At 44.2% G+C, this 21,040-nt stretch overlaps 1 protein-coding gene across 4 annotated transcripts in view; it reads right to left on the bottom strand.

Annotated features, from left to right (window-relative positions):
* LOC133465221 (host cell factor 1-like) overlaps positions 1-21,040 on the bottom strand; it is a 57,181-nt gene that overhangs the window by 7,289 nt on the left and 28,852 nt on the right. For 2 of the 4 annotated variants that reach the window (XM_061747766.1, XM_061747787.1), the window contains exons 20-27: positions 17,526-17,592; positions 17,270-17,409; positions 17,049-17,195; positions 16,806-16,974; positions 16,578-16,712; positions 12,892-13,088; positions 12,736-12,816; positions 12,472-12,657 (exon numbers count right to left, since the gene is read on the bottom strand). In XM_061747766.1, coding sequence (XP_061603750.1) covers positions 12,472-12,657; positions 12,736-12,816; positions 12,892-13,088; positions 16,578-16,712; positions 16,806-16,974; positions 17,049-17,195; positions 17,270-17,409; positions 17,526-17,592 — 1,122 coding nt within the window. The remainder of the gene's footprint in view (positions 1-12,471; positions 12,658-12,735; positions 12,817-12,891; positions 13,089-16,577; positions 16,713-16,805; positions 16,975-17,048; positions 17,196-17,269; positions 17,410-17,525; positions 17,593-21,040) is intronic. The other 2 variants (XM_061747774.1, XR_009784578.1) reach the window with 2 other exon arrangements.

The following is a 21,040-nucleotide window of genomic DNA, read 5'->3' as shown; positions in this document are numbered from 1 at the left end:
AGGAGTTCAGGGATGATGGTGTTGAACGCTGAGCTGAAGTCCACGAACAGGATCCTCGCGTAGGTCCCTGCACTGTCGAGGTGTTCAATGAAGTGCAGTCCCATGGTGACTGCGTCATCCGCAGACCTGTTCGCTCGGTAGGCCAACTGCAGGGGGTCCAGCAGGGGACCTGTGACGCTCTTGAGGTGGTCCAGCACGAGACGTTCAAATGACTTCATGACCACAGATGTCAAGGCGACAGGCCTGTAGTCATTTTGACCCGAGATTGCAGGTTTCTTGGGGACTGGAATAATGGTGAACGCAGAAGTCAGAGGTGTGATTGTGGTCGGGGGTGCGGCCGGATGGGTGTGGGGTGTGAAAGTGTCCTTTTCAAATCTGCAGTAGAAGGTATTCAAGTTGTTGGCGAGTGTGCTATTGTTCTCAGCTTGGGGGGATTGTCGCTTGTAATTAGTCAGCGATTGGAATGCATGCCAGACTGATTTAGAGTCGTTAGCGCTAAACTGCTTTTCCAACTTTGCTGCATAGTTCCTCTTTGCAATGTTAATTTCTTTAGTCAGCAGGTTTCTAGCGCGATTATACACGGCCCTGTCCCCGCTCTGATATGCGTCCTCCTTAGCTTGGCGAAGCTGCTTAAGTTTGGCAGTGAACCACAGCTTGTTGTTGTTGGAAGTGCGAAATGACTGTTGGTACACACACACATCTTCACAGAAACTGATATAGGATGTGACAGTGTCCGTATATTCATCCAGGCTGCCAGCTGAATTTTCAAAGAAGTTCCATCTTTGCTTCATTGGTCCACTTTTTCACTGTTTTCACTGTAGGCTTCGCGCATTTAAGTTCTTGCCTGTACATCGGTATTAAGTGAATTAAGCAGTGATCAGACGAGCCCAGGGCTGCACGAGGTATAGCACGGTATGCGGTTTTTTAGCGTAGTATAGCAGTGGTCCAAAATGTTAGTTTCTCTGGTAGGACAGTCGATGTGCTGCTTGTATTTAGGGAGTTCGTGGTTGAGTTTAGCTTTGTTTAAGTCCCCGAGAATAATGAGGGGTGAATCCGGGTGTTTTTTTACCAATTTCGTTGACTTGTTCGGCGAGTATGTCAAAAACACACGAGGAATTTGTCTCCGGTTGTTGGACCGACTCTAGTATGACAACAGTCAATTGACAAAGAATACTTTTGAGACAAAGACATAAAAAACAGTCACAATGCTAGGACAAGTTTTTTTTTTTTTTGACAATTGTGCAAAAAGATGCATAGTCCTCTAGCAATTAGAGCAGTTTGAAATGGCTAATCGAACAATAGTCTGGTCCAATGACCATTGTGCAAAGGACTTCAAGAAATTGATGCAGTTTAAAGTGACAAGTCGTGCGATAATCTGGGATGTCGATTGTGCAAATGTTGCAGATGCTACTCAGGCACATGAGTGGCCAGTATTGGTCAACAACAGATATCCAAATAGTGCAGTGTGGCGAAATTACTACAGTGAGTGCACGAGTAATGAAAATTGACTCGACAGAGATGTGACAACAAACTCAAGACAAAATTGGCACCATGTTGCAATGGGGTTGTAAGTTAACTGATTAAGAAGTTAATGGCAAGAGGGAAGAAGCTGTGAAAGTGTCCTTTTCAAATCTGCAGTAGAAGGTGTTCAAGTCGTCAGCTAGTCTTTTATTGTTCTCAGCTTGGGGGGGGTTGGTCGCTTGTAATTGGTTAACGATTGTAATGTATGCCAGACTGATTCGATTTCGAGTCCTTAGCGGGAAACTGTTTTTCTAACTCTACTGGATAGTTTCTCTTTGCAATGTCAATTTCTTTAGTCAGCTGGTTTCTAGCGCGATTATACAGGGCCCTATCCCCACTTCAATATGCGTCCTCTTTAGCCTGGCAAACTTGCTTAAGTTTGGCAGTAAACCCTGGCTTGTTGTTATTGAACGTGTGAAATGACTTTGTTGGAACACACACCTCTTCACAGAAACTGATATGATGATGTGACTGTGTCCGTATATTCATCCAGGCTACCAGCTGAATTTTCAAAGACACTCCAGTCTTTGCAGTCTCAACAGCTTTGAAGTTCCATCTCTGTATTTGTGTTAGCTTGAGGAGGAATGTAAACACCGACAAGAATGAAAATTGCGAACTCACGAGATGAGTAGCACGGCTTACAGTTCAAAAACAGCGACTCTAAATCCGGGCTGCAGTGTGTGCTGAGCTCCGTTATATACTTACCTACTTACAAACATACTTTGTTATACACCCTTTGTTGGCAATGACAGAGGTCAAACGTTTTCTGTAAGTCTTCACAAGGTTTTCACACACCTGTAGCGGACATGCTCTCGCCAGATGGGACCATGAGCCCCGACCTCGGACTGGGACTGCATTCCGTGTCTCCCGCTCCCCCGCCGAGACAGACGGCCATGGGGTTGCCTGGTTTATCTCACACGTACGCTAAATTAATTACCAGCCAGTCCAAAAGAACTCATCAAAGCGGATACTAGAAATCCTGACTCCTCACCGGACTTTAAATTAGCAGCTACTCCAGAAACCTGGACTCCCAGGCATGTCAAGAGAAAAGTTCAAAGGGCCATTTGTCCTCTGAAATGCAACTCGTTAAGACATCTGGGACAATGGATGGGACACGAGTGACACCCACAGGTGGTGGAGAGCTCCTGCGATTCCGGGGAACTAATCACAATCTTCACCGAATTTGAATGCTGCATGTTATTTTAAGAACTTTGCATGAACGTTCCCAGTGTTCACCATTACAACAGCGACACTAGTGATTGTGTTTCTGCAAATTTGAATGTCTGATGTCAAATCTGTTTGTCAACTGAGCCAGATGGGATGTTTCACCTCACACAACACAAATCCCACCTTGCAAATATTACAATGTTCTCAAGAACCACATACAATTGAAACATTCATTACAGGGATTAAAGAGGATGTGTGCGTGACAATGCAAAGATGGTAACTGGTCTCATTATCCTAAATCCAATAATCCACTGGTTAACCCCACTCCAACCACAAAATAATCTTAGGATGGAAAAGTAACATTAAGAGGTGGTCTATCTCCCCTTTTGGCCCCCTCTCAGTGCTAGAGGACTCTGCATCTTTTTGCACAATTGTTTTTTGTCAATGTCTTTATGTCTCCAAAGTGTTCTGTAAATTGACTGTCTGTTGTACTAGAGCGGCTCCAACTACCGGAGACAAATTTCTTGTGTGTTTTGGACATACTTGGCAAATAAAGATGATTCTGATTCTGATTCTGGAAGGGGGTGGGGCCACCCCATCCCCCTCTTTTTGGCTGGGCATAAAGGCCGGAGACCGCACTTTGTTGTGCGCGCTCGTTCGACCAAGTTGCCGAAGACTGGCTCAGCCAGGAAGCCCCACCTCACACCAAGAGGTGGCAATGACACATCGGACCTTTCCCTGCTGCAGGGCCCCCTGGCTCACAGGCAAGCTCTGTTTGGAAGGAAACAGGTGGCGCATGTCCGCTCCGAGCATCTTGCGAACAGCGATACCCGGGCCTCGGCCGCCCTGCCTTGGAACTTTTTTTTCTTTTTTCCTTCCTCTTTTTTCCACCAAATCCACCTGTTCCCCGTGCGCACCGGACCGGCCAAACACTCGGGAGGAGACCTCTTCTTCTTCTTCTTTTCCTTTCGGCTTTTCCCTTTAGGGTTCGCGACAGCGCGTCATCCATTTCCATGTAAGCCTATCTCCTGCATCCTCCTTTCGAACACCAACTGCCCTCATGTCATGTCTTCATGTCACAACATCCATCAACCTTCTCTTTGGTCTTCCTCTAGCTCTCTTGCCTGGCAGCTCCATCCTCATCATCCTTCTACCAATATACTGTCTATTTCTCCTCTGGACGTGTCCAAACCATCGCAGTCTGCGCTCTCTAACTTTGTCTCCTAAACATCGAACCTTGGCTGTCCCTTTAATTTTAGCCAACCTGGTCACTTCGAGAGCGAACCTCAACATCTTCATTTCCGCCACCACCAGCTCTGCTTCCTGTTGTCTCTTCAGTGCCACTGTCTCTAACCCGTACATCATGGCTGGCCTCACCACTGTTTTATAAACTTTGCCCTTCATCCTAGCAGAGACTCTTCTGTCACATAACACACCTGACACCTTCCTCCACCTGTTCCAGCCTGCTTGGACCCGTTTCTTCACTTCCTGACCACACTCACCATTGCTCTGGATGGTTGACCCCAAGTATCTAAAGTCCTCCACCCTTGCTCTCCTTCTCCCTGTAGCCTCACTCTTCCCCCACCTCCCCTCTCATTCATGCACATATATTCTGTCTTACTTTGGCTCATCTTCATTCCTGTGCTTTCCAGTGCATGCCTCCATCTATCTAACTGTTCCTCCACCTGCTCCCTGCTTTCACTGCAGATCACAATGTCATCTGCAAACATCATGGTCCACGGGGATTCCAGTCTAACCTCATCTGTCAGCCTATCCATCACCACTGCAAACAGGAAGGGGCTCAGGGCTGATCCATGAGGCAGTGCCACCTCAAATTTGTCTGTCACACCTACAACACACCACACCGCTGTTCTGCTGCCCTCGTACATGTCCTGTATTATTCTAACATACTTCTCTGCCACTCCAGACTTCCGCATGCAGTACCACAGTTCCTCTCTGGGTACTCTGTCATAGGCTTGTGTCTACAAAGACACAATGTAGCTCCTTCTGACCTTCTCTGTACTTTTCCATCAACATCCTCAAGGCAAATAATGCATCTGTGGTACTCTTTCTAGGCATGAAACCATACTGTTGCTCGCAAATACTCACGTCTGTCCTGAGTCTAGCCTCCACTACTCTTTCCCATAACTTCATTGTGTGGCTCATCAACTTTATTCCTCTATAGTTCCCACTGCTCAGCACATCACCCTTGTTCTTAAAAATGGGCACCAGCACACTTTTCCTCCATTCCTCAGGCATCTTCTCACGCGCTAGAATTCTATTGAACAAGCTGGTCAAAAAGTCCACAGCCACCTCTCCTAGATGCTTCCATACCTCCACAGGAATGTCATCAGAACCAACTCCCTTTCCATTTTTCATCCTCTTTAATGCCTTTCTAACTTTTCCCTGACTAATCATTGCCACTTCCTGGTCCACCACACTTGCCTCTTCTACTCTCCCTTCTCTCTCATTTTCCTCATTCATCAACTCCTCGAAGTATTCTTTCCATCGTGCTAGCACACTGCTGGCACCAGTCAACATATTTCCATTCTCCTTCTTTAGTGTCCAACCTGCCATACATGTCATCATATGCCTCTTGTTTGGCCTTTGCCACCTCTACCTTCGCCCTATGTCTCATCTCAATGTATTCCTTTCGCCTCTCCTCGGTCTTCTCAGTGTCCCACTTCTTCTTAGCTAACCTGTATTTCCTTGTATGATTTCCTGTACTTTGAGGTTCCACCGCCAAGTCTCCTTCTCTCCTTTCCTGCCAGAAGATACACCAAGTACTCTCCTTCCTGTCTCTCTGATTCCCTTGGCTGTAGTGCTCCAGTCTTATTGGAAGCCCTTCCTGTCCACAGAGCGCCTGTCTCACCTCTTCACAAAAAGCCAAACAACACTCTTCCTTTCTCAGCTTCCACCACATGGTTCTCTGCTGTGCCTTTGTCTTCTTAATCTTCCTCCCCACCACCAGAGTCATCTTACACACCACCACCCTATGCTGTCTAACCACACACTCCCCTCCCACTACCTTACAGTCGGTAACCTCTTCAGATTACATCGTCTGCACAAAATGTAATCCACCTGCGTGCTTCTACCTCCGCTCTTGTTGGTCATCCTATGTTCGTGCCTCTTCTGGAAAAAAGTGTTCGCTACAGCCATTTGCTTCCTTTTTGCAAAGTCTACCACCATCTGTCCCTCCAAGTTCCTTTCCTGGATGCCGTACTTACCCATTACTTCTTCATCACCCCTATTTCCTTCACCAAGATGGCCATTAAAATCTGCACCAATCACGACTCTCTCTCTGTCTGGGATGATCAGAACTACTTCGTCGAGCTCCTTCCAGAATTTCTCCTTCACCTCTAGGTCACATGCTACCTGTGGGGCATAGCCACTAATCACATGATACATAACACCTTCAATTTGAAGTTTCAGCCTCATCACTCGATCTGATACTCTTTTCACCTCCAAGACATTCTTAGCCAACTCTTCTTTTAAAATAACCCTGACTCCATTTCTCTTCCCATCTACACCATGGTAAAATAATTTAAACCCTGCCCCTAAACTTCTAGCCTTACTGCCTTTCCACCTGGTCTCCTGGAGACACAATATATCAACCTTTCTCCTAATCATCATGTCAACCAACTCCCAGGATTTTTCTGTCATAGTCCCAACATTCAAAGTCCCCACATTCAGTTCTAGGCTCTGTGCTTTCCTCTTTTTTTTCTGCCAAAGAACCCGCTTTCCACCTCTTCTTCTTCTTCGACCCACAGTAGCTGAATTTCCAACAGCGCCCTGCAGGTTGACGGCGCCGGTGGCGGACGTTGTTAACCCGGGCCACGACCGATCCTGTATGGAATTCTTTGGATGAACACTCATATTTGTCTGGCAAAGTTTTAAGCCGGATGCCCTTCCTGACGCAACCCTCTGCATTTATCCGGGCTTGGGACCGGCCTACAGTTTGCACTGGCTTGTGCCCCCCATAGGGCTGCATTATTCGGGAGTAGACCAGCCTGCCTAAATTGTGTTCCACACACGAGTCCAACTCGGTCTACTAAAGTACGGCTTGGTGCATATTTGGGTTTAAATTAACGAGAACGGGAACCCCTAGCTCTATGCAATGTCATTGCACACTCATTCCACCCTCACATCAGAAGTGCAGCCTCCTTTGAGCAATGTTTGTCTGTCCTTTGCTTTGATTTTTCCCTGCATTGTTCCCCTGTAGATTCCCCTGTTAGAGCTCATAAAATTTTCTATAAAAAGTCAATACTTGTATCATTTGTGTGTGTTTTGGTTCGACAAAAGACCTCTGGTTACCGAGAAGTCTTATCTAATTCCTGTCGCAACCTTCAGATTACGAGACAGAGGTTTTCGTCACTTTGTCCTGAAGTTTTACACATATAAAAAGAGACGTTCCGCTTTTCGAGATAATTTTTTTTTAATTTTAACGCTTAAACCAGAAGTAATGCAGGTGTCGCTTCCGGCTTATTATTTTCTCCTAAATTAATTACGTTTTTATCCAAACCAATATACGCCACAGAATGCTGCTGGTATTTTGGCCCATTACTCCATGCAGATCTCCTCTAGAGCAGTGATGTTTTGGGGCTGTTGCTGGGCAACACAAACTTTCAACTCCCTCCAAAGATTTTCTATGGGGTTGAGCTCTAGAGACTGTCTAGGCCACTCCAGGACCTTGAAATGCTTCTTACGAAGCCACTCCTTCGTTGACCGTGCGATGTGTATGGGATCATTGTCATGCCACGTTTCATCTTCAATGCCCTTGCTGACAGAAGGAGGTTTTCACTCAAAATCTCACGATACATGACCCCATTCATTCTTTTCTTTGCACAGATCAGTCGTCCTGGTCCCTTTGCAGAAAAACAGCTCTAAACCATGATGTTTCCACCCCCATGCTTCACAGTAGGTATGGGCATTTGTCAGCATTCCTTCGCCTCCAAACATGACAAGATGAGTTTTTACCAAAATGTTCTAGTTTGGTTTCATTTGACCATATGAAATTCTCCCAATCCTCTTCTGGATCATCCAAATGCTCTCTAGAAAATTTCAGACGGGCCTGGACATGTACTGTCTTAAGCAGAGGGACACATCAGGGCACTCCAGGATTTGAGTCCCTGGTGGCGTAGTGTGTTACTGATGGTAGCCTTTGTTACTTTGGTCCCAGCTCTCTGCAGGTCATTCACTAGGTCCCCCCATGTGGTTTCGGGATTTTTGCTCACCGTTCTTGTGATCACGGGGTGAGATCTTGCGTGGAGCCACATATCGAAGGAGACTATATGTATGAATGGCTTCCATTTCCTAATAATTGCTCCCACCGTTGATTTCCCCTCACCAAGCTGCTTACCTATTGCAGTTTCAATCTTCCCAAGCTGGTGCTGGTCTACAATTTTGTTTCTGGTGTCCTTTGACAGCTCTTTGGCCTTGGGCATCGAGGAGTTTGGAGTGTGACTGTTTGAGATTGTGGACAGGTGTCTTTTATACTGATAACGAGTTCAAACAGGTACCATTAATACAGAGGAGTGGAGGATAGAGGAGCCTCTGAAAGAACAAGTTACAGGTCTGTGAGAGCCAGAAATCTTGCTTGTTTCTATACGTACACAACGGTACGTATACGTACACAAGGGTACGTATTCGTATGTATGTATAAATGTGTGTGTGTGTGTGTGTGTGTGTGTATATATATATATATATATATATATATATATATATATATATATATATATATATATATATATATATATATATATATATATATATATATATATATATATATATATATATATATAGTGCCCAGAGAAAACCCACGCAGGCACGGTGAGAACATGCAAACTGCACACAGGCGGGGCCGGGATTTGAATCCCGGTCCTCAGAACTGTGAGGCAGACTAACCAGTCGGCCACAGTGGCCTCCATAATCCTTAAATGGAAGACGTTTGGGACGACCAGAACTCTTCCTAGAGCTGGCCACCGGCCAAACTGTGCAATTGGGGGAGAAGAGCCTTGGTGAGAGAGGTAAAGAAGAACCCAAAGATCACTGTGGCTGAGCTCCAGAGATGCCGTCGGGAGAAAGTTCTAGAAAGTCAACCATCACTGCAGCTCTTCACCAGTCGGGGTTTTATGGCCCGACGGAAGCCTCTCATCAGTGCAAGACACATGAAAGCCCCCATGGAGTTTGCTAAAAAACACCTGAAGGACTCCAAGATGGTGATAAATAAGATTCTCTGACCAAGATAGAACTTTTTGACTTTAATTCTAAGCGGTATGTGTGGAGAAAACCATGCACTGTTCATTACCTGTCAAATACAGTCCCAACAGTGAAGCATGGCGGTGGCAGCATCATGCTGTTGGGGTGGTTTTCAGCTGCAAGGACAGGACGACTGGTTGCAACCGAAGGAAAGATGAATGTGGCCGAGTACAGGGATATCCTGGATGAAAACCTTTTCCAGAGTGCTCAGGACCTCAGACTAGGCCTAAGCACACAGCTAAAATAATGAAGGAGCGGTTTCAGAACAACTCTGTGACTGTTCTTGAATGGCCCAGCCAGAGCCCTGATTTAAACCCAATTGAGGATCTCTGGAGAGACTTGAAACTGGCTGTCCACCAACGTTCGCCATCCAACCTGACAGACCTGGAGAGGATCTGCAAGGAGGACTGGCAGAGGATCCCCAAATCCAGGTGTGAAAAACTTGTTGCATCATTCTCAAAAGGGTGCTACTACAATACTGAGGAAAGGGTCTGAGTATTAATGGCTGTGTGATATTTCAATTTTTCTTTTTTAATAAATCTGAAAAGATTTCGACAATTCCAGTTTTTTCTGTCAATATTGGGTGCTGTGTACACTGAGGGAAAAAAATGAACAAATGATTTTAGCCAACGGCTGCAATATAACAGTGAAAAATTTAAGGAGGTCTGAATACTTTTCGTACCCACTGTATGTTGATTCATGAGGGGAGTTTGGAGAAAATATGCCACCTCCAATGGCTCTTAACGGGGTCAAATACCGTATTTTCATCACCATAAGGCGCACTTAAAAGTTGTAAATTTTCTCCAAAATTGACAGGGCGCCTTCCAAAATCTATAAATGTTGTTGTGTGATGAGCGCTCCGCTTGACTGAATGGGAGCATTTCCTGCCGACACGCTGCTTATACAGAGGAAAAGGACGTGGCTGAGGACAGCATGCAGACCTAAAGGGGGAAGGGTGCGCGTGAAGGAGGACGCTAAAGGCACGCCCCCAGTAGGTATATAGCACTGGTCAAGCCAGCCTCCACTCGTAAAGTAGCAATCAAGCGAGCCGCCCCTAATTTTGTTCATACTAGGCATTACGGTAATAGGTCGCCAATGTGCCACCTTCAAAATAAAAGCTTCCCAATAATACGGACGTCAATGCTCTTCGGTTAAGGAATGCAACCAGCAACGTTAATTTGAATCTTGAGATGCATTAAAAAATGTGGTTTATTAGTTTTCTGAGACATTTATTTTGAAATACAATATCAGATCTTCATCAAACCTCTTTTAGTGGAGTCCTTGGTGGTCTGTCACTCAGATCTGGACTTGTCTTGCAATACCAATGGGATTATGTTGGGGTGGCTTTAGCTCAGTAGGTAGAACAGGTTCGAATCCCTGCTACGAATGTCCGCATGTCGAAGTGTCCTTGGGCAAGACAATGAACCCTAATTTGCTCCCAGTGGGCCTGGCAGCGCCTCGCATGGCAGCAGTCGCCCATTGGTTTATGAATGTGTGGCTTTGTAAAGCGCTTTGGGCACTGTGATGAAGTGCTATATAAGTGCAGTCCATTTACCATTTATTTTTCCTAAGATATCAAATAAACTAATTTTTTTAATGTATCTCAAGATTCAAATTAAGTTTGCTGGTTCCTTAACCGAAGAGCACTGACGTCCATATTATTGGCAAGCTTTTATTTTGAAGGTGGCTTTCGCCGCAAGTTGGCGACCTATTACCGTAATGCATAGTATGAACAAAATTAGGCAGGAGTTACGTTGGAATAAAAAAATTTGACATTTTGTTATTACACTCGTCCAGAAATAACATCAGGGCAACGGAGACACTTATTCGACTTCTTGCGGGACCAATGGAGTCGAGCACTCTCACACTGTCGGGAGTTATTGGAAGGAGAGCCACACCCATATAAAGAATGTATTCGGTGTAAAATTTAGTTTTTAAACATGAATGCATGAATTAGGGTGACTTACGGCAGGAGAATTGGAAATGTAATGATAAAAAAATTGCTTAATATAATTTGGGCAGCAAGTTTGTAGTAAAAAATGTAAAAGAAAATGTTTAGAAGTAGAATCACCCACCACTGAAGAATGGATTGACATTGTTATAAGATTTACATTAAGGAAAAACTGTCATTTTCCGAGACGAACATTTTTACTAGACTTTACACCGATCTGATTGGCTTGATCGGTATCAGCAGATAATTAACATTTTATGTTGATTGGCTTTAATGTCATAATTCGGCGATCCGATCAATGACGCTCCACCAAAGACATTTACTCCGCGTCGCCGTGTACAGTATATTTGTGTTCAAAAGCTAGTTTATTTTTAGCCTTGTCGTGTGTCTTTTGACATAGTACTGTAAATATCTGACCGCCAATAATGATATTTAAAAAAAACAACAAATGTCGTCGGTGTGGGACAGACAACACGTCCAAGATAGAAAACACGTAATGCCTGGATCAGACTACAAGGCAAATTCAGTCTTTCACGATTACACTATGTCAGACTACTGCAATAAAATCTTCTATTCCGATACCACGGCATCCCGTCTTTTACGATCACTTGGCTTTAGCTTGTCAACTCAAACATGACCGGATACACTCGTTACCATCGCGACGGCAACAACAATAGATCGCACAAATTTATTGTAGGAGGGGAGGGGGGGGGGGGGAAGAATGTAAGGAAAAACATGTGGTGGTGGTCACCAGTGCTCGGGAGAGGACTTTCATTCAAGGATTGCTTGAGGTATGTTCACGTACTTTTAATACGATACGGCTCAGACGCAGGCAACAAAACGTTCTGTAGCCTAGCAAGCTAGTGCTAGCACTAAGGGTTGTAGTAAACATGTCAGAGTTATGTTGAATCATGCTCTAAAGTTTCGGTGTGTGTTAAGTAATTTAAATACAATAATCTAATTACTTAGGTTACTTTACTAGGTTATCACCCATTAGTTCTGTCATGTTGTAATGTTGGTTTGACTTGACTGAAAACTTGAACTTATGTCAGTGGCCAATCCTGGAATGCCCCCTAGAGGTCATTAAAATGCTAGAGAATACTTTTGAAGATAATCAGTATACAGTACACAAGTATACATAGTAAATGAACTAGTCATTTAAATAGACACATTGCTCCATCTTGTGATCGGATCGATGATCAGTTTTTTAAACTCACTGATCGGTCCCAAAAATCCTGATCGTGTAACGCCTAATTTTTAAAGGGTATCAGCCAAATGAACAGCATTCGGAAAATCTATTAAATCTAATTTCAACTGAAATACAAGGTAATTTTTATGTGGTCAGAATGACAAAGGTAGTATGCGTCTCGTTTTTGTTTTTCCACAAAGTAAGTCATTTTGAACAATTCAATATGGAAAATTTTGGGAGAGCACTTTACAGTTTGAAATATTTTGCTTCTTTCCAATAAAAAAAAGATTTAAAAAAAAAACGCCCTGAACAATATACTCAGGAGGCACTTGGTCCTAATATTTGGACCATCCAGCAGGTTATGAAAACAGGAAGTGGGCCTCACCTTGCTGATCTTGATGCCACACGGCGCTCCCGGGAAACCAGGCAGACATGTTTTAAATGCAGACACCTCTGAGAAGGGTCCGCAGCCACAGATATTTATCCCCGCCACACGGAATTTGTACGCCGTCCCTGGTTGAAGCTCCACTTTCTTCATCCGACTGTAGTCCGGCATCATGCCTGAGTGGTGCTACAGGAAGTACAACCAGTGAGCTCGTACTGTATTTGAAAAAGCAAAATGATTTTATTTTGTGATAAGTGCTCTTACATCAATAGTGACGTCGTCATCAGGGACATAGTAGTGAAAAACTGTCATGTTGGTCACCCTGACAATCCCAACGTCAAACCACTACATACATAAACACACAACACGTGTTGTTACACTGCTTTACTTGGCGTGTTGAACTGTCTGCCGTCTCACCACCTCATTGGCGCCGATGCCGTTGGACACATCGCAGAGTGGGGCAGGAGGCTCGGTCTTAGAGCTAGCTGTCAGGGGAGGGGCAGGGCCAAAGGTGCTCGCCAGTCGAGCCACGGCGCTAGTCACAGCAGATGAGGTCACCTCATGGCTGTTGCTCTCCGCTACCGAGTCATTCAGACTGTCTGCTGGAGCGAGGCCTTCTGGGAAAATCGTATGTCAGAATTACGGTTGGACATCGAGTCTCGAGAATGAATGGAACGGGGACTAACGTTCCAATCCTCCCGGAATCGTTAAAATCTTAACATTTTGGTTCCTAGTTTTGATGCCCACTGCCCTGATGAAGAACGAAAAAGAGGTGCGCACACGCACGAAGAAGTGCATGTGGCCAATGGTGTATACAGTAGTATACAAAGTGTGTCTTGACTTTGTTAAAACAAATGACCAGTCACCTCAGTGCAACACTTGCAAAAAGATTGTACTCTATTGTGCAAAGGAAGATATATGATGTGTAGAAGCAACAGAGTGCCCAGTCTTTGACCTGCTCCCTCCCACTCCAAGCCTCTGCCTACAGCACTGCGAACTTCAGTGAAGATATAATCTGGGGCCTCAGGTACAAAACGTGCATATGCACAAAAACATGGCGTAGGTTCTTTTTCACGGCAAACTTCAGATGTATCAAGAGTGAAATGACCGTGGAAATGTGTGGTGCCTCATGCCAACTTCATGGCTGCCGTACGCACGTTTCTACAGCCGTTGGTCCTTTGGCAACACATAGAGGTGATGGTGGGAAACTGTTATAATCAATCAATCTGCACATCAGAGACACGAACAATTAACGCCCAACATTTGATTTCAACAATGTAAAAGGCAAGTACTCAGAATTCACTTGTTAATCAGTGTATTTAATTACTCGACATGATTTTATTAACGTTTTACTTTTTTAGGATATTAATGATATTGATAATATTGATATTAATTTCTCACAGGGTTATTTTTTAACCACTATGAAACTATAACCTATGAACTTGAATTTATCCATCCATCCATTTTCTACACCGCTTATCCTGACTCGGGCCGTGGGTATGCTGGAGCCTATCCCAGCTAGAGTCCCCTCCAAAAATATTGGAACGGCAAGGTCAATTCCTTTGTTTTTGTTTTATACTGAAGACATTTGGGTTTCAGATCAAAAGATGAATACGAGACAAAATTTCAGAATTCCAGCTTTTATTTCATGGTATTTACATCTAGATGTGTTAAACAACTCAGGAGCAAAGCCCTTTGTCTCCCATTTGTAAAAAGCCAAGACATAAAAAAAAAAATTGTAGCAGATAATAATCATACGCAATTACTGTGCAAACGAATAAAACCTTGCCACGATCAAACTCAACACGACCTTCCAAGGATGTCTGTTTTTTTGTAAAATCAATGTTCAACAAATATTTTTTTAAAACATCTTTCTGAAGACCTCTTAGCTGCGCATCAAAGTGCCTGTTGTCAAATACACACACCGAACAATGCATGCAGAAAACGCAGCAATAATAGGAAATGACTCACTCTGTCTGCAATATACTGCCTCTGATATTTCTGTCTGATACCTTTATCACAAACGCAGACAGGCTCTGATGACAACAGAAAACAATAACAGCAGTCTGGCGCAAACAAAATTCACACATCTTTCAGAGGAAGATGTGTGAATTGCCCAAAAAAGGTGCCTGAAGTTAAATACACGAAGTTCAGCACCCTCTGAACAATATATGTACAAAATACAGCAATAATAGGGAATTTACAACAATTACATATTCCGAAGAATCCATCTTTTCCCCCCACTAGCTGTCCTTCAAAACAGAATTGTTGTAGAATAACAATCAAGGGGCATGAAATGCATAGCCTACGTCATATCGAAGCGACAGCCCTGTTGTAATTTGAACATTGGCACTTATATTCCATAGTTCTCTGCAGAAAAAAGAAATCACCCCAAATTGGACTCAGTAGTAATTTTAAGATTGTTTTCTGATGAAATATTGGATTTTCAGACAGATTTTGGACACATCAGCCTGTCACAGCCTGACATGCAACGAGCAGGAGCCGATTACATTTCCTCATTGAACTTTATGTATTTTGCGGTGCAATTCTTGCCTATATTGAAAGTCTGGATTTTTTTTAGACAATGAGTGAAAATAGTGATAATGAAATCTGTTGGAAGGCTTGTTAGAAAGAGAAAAAAAAGACCAATGAAATGCCTCTGAGGAAAGAAGGTACCCATGTCATCCCACAAAGTAATTCTTGAAGATTCATTTATGCATAGCTCAATTTTGTATTGATTTCATTACAAATTCTTCAAAGACGTTTGAAAAGAGTTCCTATGGATGGCAAAAGTGTTTCTGTAGGGTGCATGGTGGCATTGTGTGACAGGTGCAGAATGACACGCACCGGTGGCTGTTAGAGCAGGGCCTGCCAGCCAAAAACGGTACGTCGCTTAATGTCCCAAAACTGCAACCAATCATCACCAAACTTTATCTGGATATCCCTCTTTATTCCCACTTACACCTCTGAAAATATCAGAGCAGATCAGTATTTCATGTATTTTATTTTGAACTATTGTGCTGCTGTCTTGGTCAGGACTCCCTTGCAAAAGAGATTCTGAATCTCAATGGGAATATTCCTGGTAAATAAAGCTGAAATAAAAACAAATAAAATAACCGATTAGTGTGGTATTTATGATTTTATGGTGACGTTTCCCATGTCAGCCATGTCATGTTACACTAGGTAGTGGTTTGCAGATTAATTTATGCTTTTATAAACTGGTTTCGTCAAGCTCAATTTTGTATTGATTGCACTACAAATGCCTCTAAGATGGTTTAAAAGAGTTCCTATGGATGACAAGAGCTTTTCTGTAGGTGGCATTGTGTGATAGACGTGGACTTCGATGCGCACCGCTGGCTGTCATAACATGGTCTCCCATCCAGAAGCATTACGTTGCTTAATATCCCAAAACCATGACCGATTGTCACCAAAGTTTATGTCGACATCCCTATTTATGCCACTTACAACTCTGACAATATCAGAACACTCAGCCTGGCATTTATGATTTTATGGACGCTAAGCGTTGCCACGTCATCCCACATGAGGTAGTTCTTTTCAGTTTTATTTCGACATATATAAATGAGTTTCATCAGCTCAATTTGATATTGATTGTACCAGAAATGTCTCTAATATGTTACAAAAGAGTTCCTAAGGATGACAAAGGCGTTTGTGTGGGTGACATTGTTAACGGACGCAGACTTTGGCTGGCTGTCATAACGTTGGATGACGACAGCCTCGATCCCGGCCAAGAAGCGTTACGTCACTTAATGTCTCAAAACCGTGACAGATCGTCACCAAAATTTAAGTGGACATCCCTATTTATACCCAGCTACACCTCTAAAAAATATTAGAACAATCAGCCCAGGATTTATGATTGTACGACCCAAAACGTTTTCCCTCTCCATAGATGGGGGGGAGAGAAAAAAATAAAAATAAATAAAAAATAAAATAAAAACCAGAAACAACAAGAAAACGATGGCTATAGTTTGGTCACCTCTTATTTAAACCATGCAAACTTTGTGGACCCTGTCATGAAGTCCAACCCTAGAATGGTGAATGCTTTGACATGCGCGAGGCGACATACAGGCATGACAGTGGACGTATACCTGTAGGCGCGGCACCAGACTCTGCCTCCTCTTCTGCTTGGCAGTGCAAGTCTTGTAGCTGCTGTTGTTGGACCAGAGCAGCGAGCTCCTGCTGTGTCAGCACGATGGGAATGGACTGCACCGACTCGGCACCACCTGCACAAATACATTAGCGTTCCCATCACATTGCTAGCACTTCCATTTCTATAATCTGTGGACATCGTATGCTTGGAGAGATGTGCGTTTTACCTGTGTGTCTTGCTGCTTGCAGGAAGGCCTGGATGGTCAGACGCTGAGACTCATCTGGACACAGCCCATCAGCAGTCACCATCAGTGTCGTCGTCAACCCAGAGTCCATCTCGCTGCCGTCCCCTTCAGATGACATAAGCTCCTGAGGAGGCGTGTCCATGGACGCCATCTAAGCATCAGACAGACGGATCAGTCGACGCATACTTCCTTACATCTACAGTAAGTATTGTGTTCCTGAACAACCTCATTGCCTTGCAACAACACCGCTGCAGATGATGACATCACATCCTCTGATTGGGTTTCCATTTGCATGGGCTTCTCTGTAGCGGCCATTGCGACAGCCTCCTCCTCACTCTTGACTGCATACTCTCTGACCAATGAGGAGATTTCCTGCCAACACACACCAAAACTAATGATGATGATGATGACAATGATGATGAGGAGAAGGTGTGGGCCACGCTTACTGGTATGGCTGGACCAGGTGTGGGCGTGGCCTGTGTAACAGTGGTAATGGCTCTGCCTTGGCTGATGGCAACAGAGGAAGCAGGGTCGGAGGAGGAGGGCTCAGTGGAGTCTCCTTGCATCATGTCGCCACCCTGCTGAGCTACAGGCAAGACGGGAATGAGGTAATTTCAAAATAACTTTCCAGACAGAAGACCGGAAGTAAGATCATTTTAAAACAAAGGCCTGGTGTTGCGCTGCAGAGGAGTCACAGACTACCTGTGGCCGTGGTGGCAGTGTTGGTGGTTCTGGTCTTGTGGGTCTCACACGGTGGATTGGAGCACACCTGCAATCACTGTCGTATTAGAAGGCAGTGGTTCTCAGCAAGTTGACTGTGGTCTGGATGTGCAGACCCTTTCGTAGATTATTTTCATAAACATGTCATTGAACCGGCGCAACAGTTACTGCTGTCTTAGCTGGTCATTATGGTAGTAAATTGCGCACACAGGAAAGACCTGTGCATTGTAACTCTTCTCATGTGACATAAGTCAAAGGTATATTCAGAGCAGCATTGTGAGTGGCGTGAGTGCAAACCATGGAAGAAAATGGAGCAGATGTTTAGCTGATAATACTAGGGGTGTCCAGATCAGATATTTGATAGATATCGGCAAAATAAATAGTGAGAAACCTGTTTAAAAATAATAAATTGTGTTCAATAGAAAAAAAGTTGTTTTCACAATTATAGATAGTTGGAATTTAAATACCGTGACAGCGTGGTATTTTTGCTCAAGGTTATCGTACCATTAGAATCTGATAACGTCCCATGCATACAAACAGGCAATATGATAAAGCTCTCAGACATACCCAGTATACTCTCTGAAAATTTGTTACAGTCCCCTGCAAAAGTATTGTAATGGCAAGGTCAATTCCTTTGTTTTTGTTGCATACTGAAGACATTTGGGTTACAGATCAAAAGATCAAAGAGATAAAAGTTCATAATAGCAGCTTTTATTTCATGGTATTTACATCTAGATTTGTAAACAACTCAGAACAAAGCACCTTTTGTTTGAAGCCACACACTTTTCAGGTGAACAAAAGTATTGGAATTTACATTGTAATTTAATGTCTGAAATTAACAAAGTGAATAACATTTAATACTGGGTCGCATAACCCTACCTTCATCAAGCCTACAACCCATTGACTTCACCAGACTGTTGCATTCTTAATTTGAAATGCTTTTCCAGGCCTTTACTGCAGCCTCTTTCAGTTCTTGTTTGTTTCTGGGGGTTTCTCCCTTCAGTCTTCTCTTCAGGAGGTAAAATGCATGCTCCATTGGGTTAAGGTCTGGTGATTGACTTGGCCAGTCTAAGACTTTCCACTTTTCTCCCCTGATGAAGTCCTTTGTTGTTTTGGCAGTGTATTTTGGGTCATTGTCTTGTTGCAAGAAATGCAGCTCTATGGGGGGCACAAGCCAGTGCAAACTGTAGGCTGGTACCAAGCCCGGATAAATGCAGAGGGTTGCGTCAGGAAGGGCATCCGTCTTAAAACTTTGCCAAACAAATATAAGCGTTCATCCAAAGAATTGCATACCGGATCGGTCGTGGCCCGGGTTAACAACGTCCGCCACCGGCGCCGTCAACCTGCAGGGAGCCGTTGGAAATCAAAGCTACTGTGGGTTGAAGAAGAAGAAGTAGAGGTGGAAAGCGGGTTCTTCGGCAGAAAGAGAAGAGGAAAGCACAGACCCACTGAATGTGGGGACTTTGAATGTTGGGACTATGACAGGAAAATCTCAGGAGTTGGTTGACATGATGATTAAGAGAAAGGTTGATATATTGTGTGTCCAGGAGACCAGGTGGAAAGGCAGTCAGGCTAGAAGTTTAGGGGCAGGGTTTAAATTATTTTACCATGGTGTAGATGGGAAGAGAAATGGAGTCGGGGTTATTTTAAAAGAAGAGTTGGCTCAGAATGTCTTGGAGGTGAAAAGAGTATCAGATTGAGTGATGAGGCTGAAACTTGAAATTGAGGGTGTTATGTGTAATGTGATTAGTGGCTATGCCCCACAGGTAGGATGTGACCTAGAGGTGAAAGAGAAATTCTGGAAGGAGCTAGTCGAGTAGTCCTGAGCGTCCCAGACAGAGAGAGAGTCGTAATTGGTGCAGATTGTAATGGACATGTTGGAGAAGGAAATAGGGGTGATGAAGAAGTGATGGGTAAGTACAGCGTCCAGGAAAGGAACTTGGAGGGACAGATGGTGGTAGACTTTGCAACAAGGATGCAAATGGCTCTAGTGAACATTTTCCAGAAGAGGCAGGAACATAGGGTGACCTACAAGAGCTGAGGTAGAAGCACGCAGATGGATTACATTTTATGCAGACGATGTAATCTGAAGGAGGTTACCGACTGTAAGGTAGTGGTAGGGGAGAGTGTGGCTAGACAGCATAGGATGGTGGTGTGTAAGATGACTCTGGTGGTGGGGAGGAAGATTAGGAAGACAAAGGCAGAGCCGAGAACCATGTGGTGGAAGCTGAGATAGGACGAGTGTGGTGCAGCTTTTCGGGAAGAGGTGAGACAGGCTCTCGGTGGACATGAGCAGCTTCCAGAAGACTGGACCACTGCAGCCAAGGTGATCAGAGAGGCAGGCAGGAGAGGAGGAGACTTGGTGGTGGAACCATACAGTACAGGAAATCATACAAGGAAAAAGGTTAGCGAAGAAGAAGTAGGACACTGAGAGGACCAAGGAGAGGCCAAAGGAATACATTGAGATGCGACACAGGGCAAAGGTAGAGGTGGCAAAGGCCAAACAAGAGGAACTATAGAGGAATAAAGTTGATGAGCCACACAATGAAGTTGTGGGAAAGAGTAGTGGAGGCTAGACTCAGGACAGAAGTGAGTATTTGCGAGCAACAGTATGGTTTCATGCCTAGAAAGAGTACCACAGATGCATTATTTGCCTTGAGGATGTTGATGGAAAAGTACAGAGAAGGGCAGAAGGAGCTACATTGTGTCTTTGTAGATCTAGAGAAAGCCTATGACAGAGTACACAGAGAGGAACTGTGGTACTGCATGCAGAAGTCTGGAGTGGTAGACAAGTATGTTAGAATAATACAGGACATGTACGAGGGCAGTAGAACAGCGGTGAAGTATGCTGTAGGTGTGACAGACGAATTTAAGGTGGAGGTAGGACTGCATCAGGGATCAGCCCTGAGCCCCTTCCTGTTTGCAGTGGTGATGGATAGGCTGACAGATGAGGTTAGACTGGAATCCCCGTGGACCATGATGTTTGCAGATGACATTGTGATCTGCAGTGAAAGCAGGGAGCAGCTGGAGGAACAGTTAGAAAGATGGAGGCATGCACTGGAAAGAAGAGGAATGAAGATTAGCCGAAGTAAAACAGAATATATGTGCATGAATGAGAGGGGTCGTGGGGGAAGAATGAGGCTAAAGGGAGAAGAGATAGCAAGGGTGGAGGACTTTAAATACTTGGGGTCAACCGTCCAGAGCAATGGTGAGTGTGGTCAGGAAGTGAAGAAACGGGTCCAAGCAGGTTGGAACGGATGGAGGAAGGTGTCAGGTGTGTTATGTGACAGAAGAGTCTCTGCTAGGATGAAGGGCAAAGTTTATAAAACAGTGGTGAGGCAGTGATATCACTGACTGTTGTCTTTGGGTGTTTCTTCACAGCTCTCGCAATTTTTCTGTTATCAACTGTTGTTGATACGATTGGCCGACCTGTTCGATGTCTGCTGCTCAGTCGACCAGTAGTTTTTCTTTTTCAGGACATTCCAAACTGTTGCATT

This window comes from Phyllopteryx taeniolatus, chromosome 1, assembly GCF_024500385.1.
Source record: "Phyllopteryx taeniolatus isolate TA_2022b chromosome 1, UOR_Ptae_1.2, whole genome shotgun sequence".
Taxonomy (NCBI): Eukaryota; Metazoa; Chordata; class Actinopteri; order Syngnathiformes; family Syngnathidae; genus Phyllopteryx; species Phyllopteryx taeniolatus.
The sequence above is the reverse complement of the archived record's forward strand: the minus strand, read 5'-3'. Positions and strand labels throughout refer to the sequence as shown.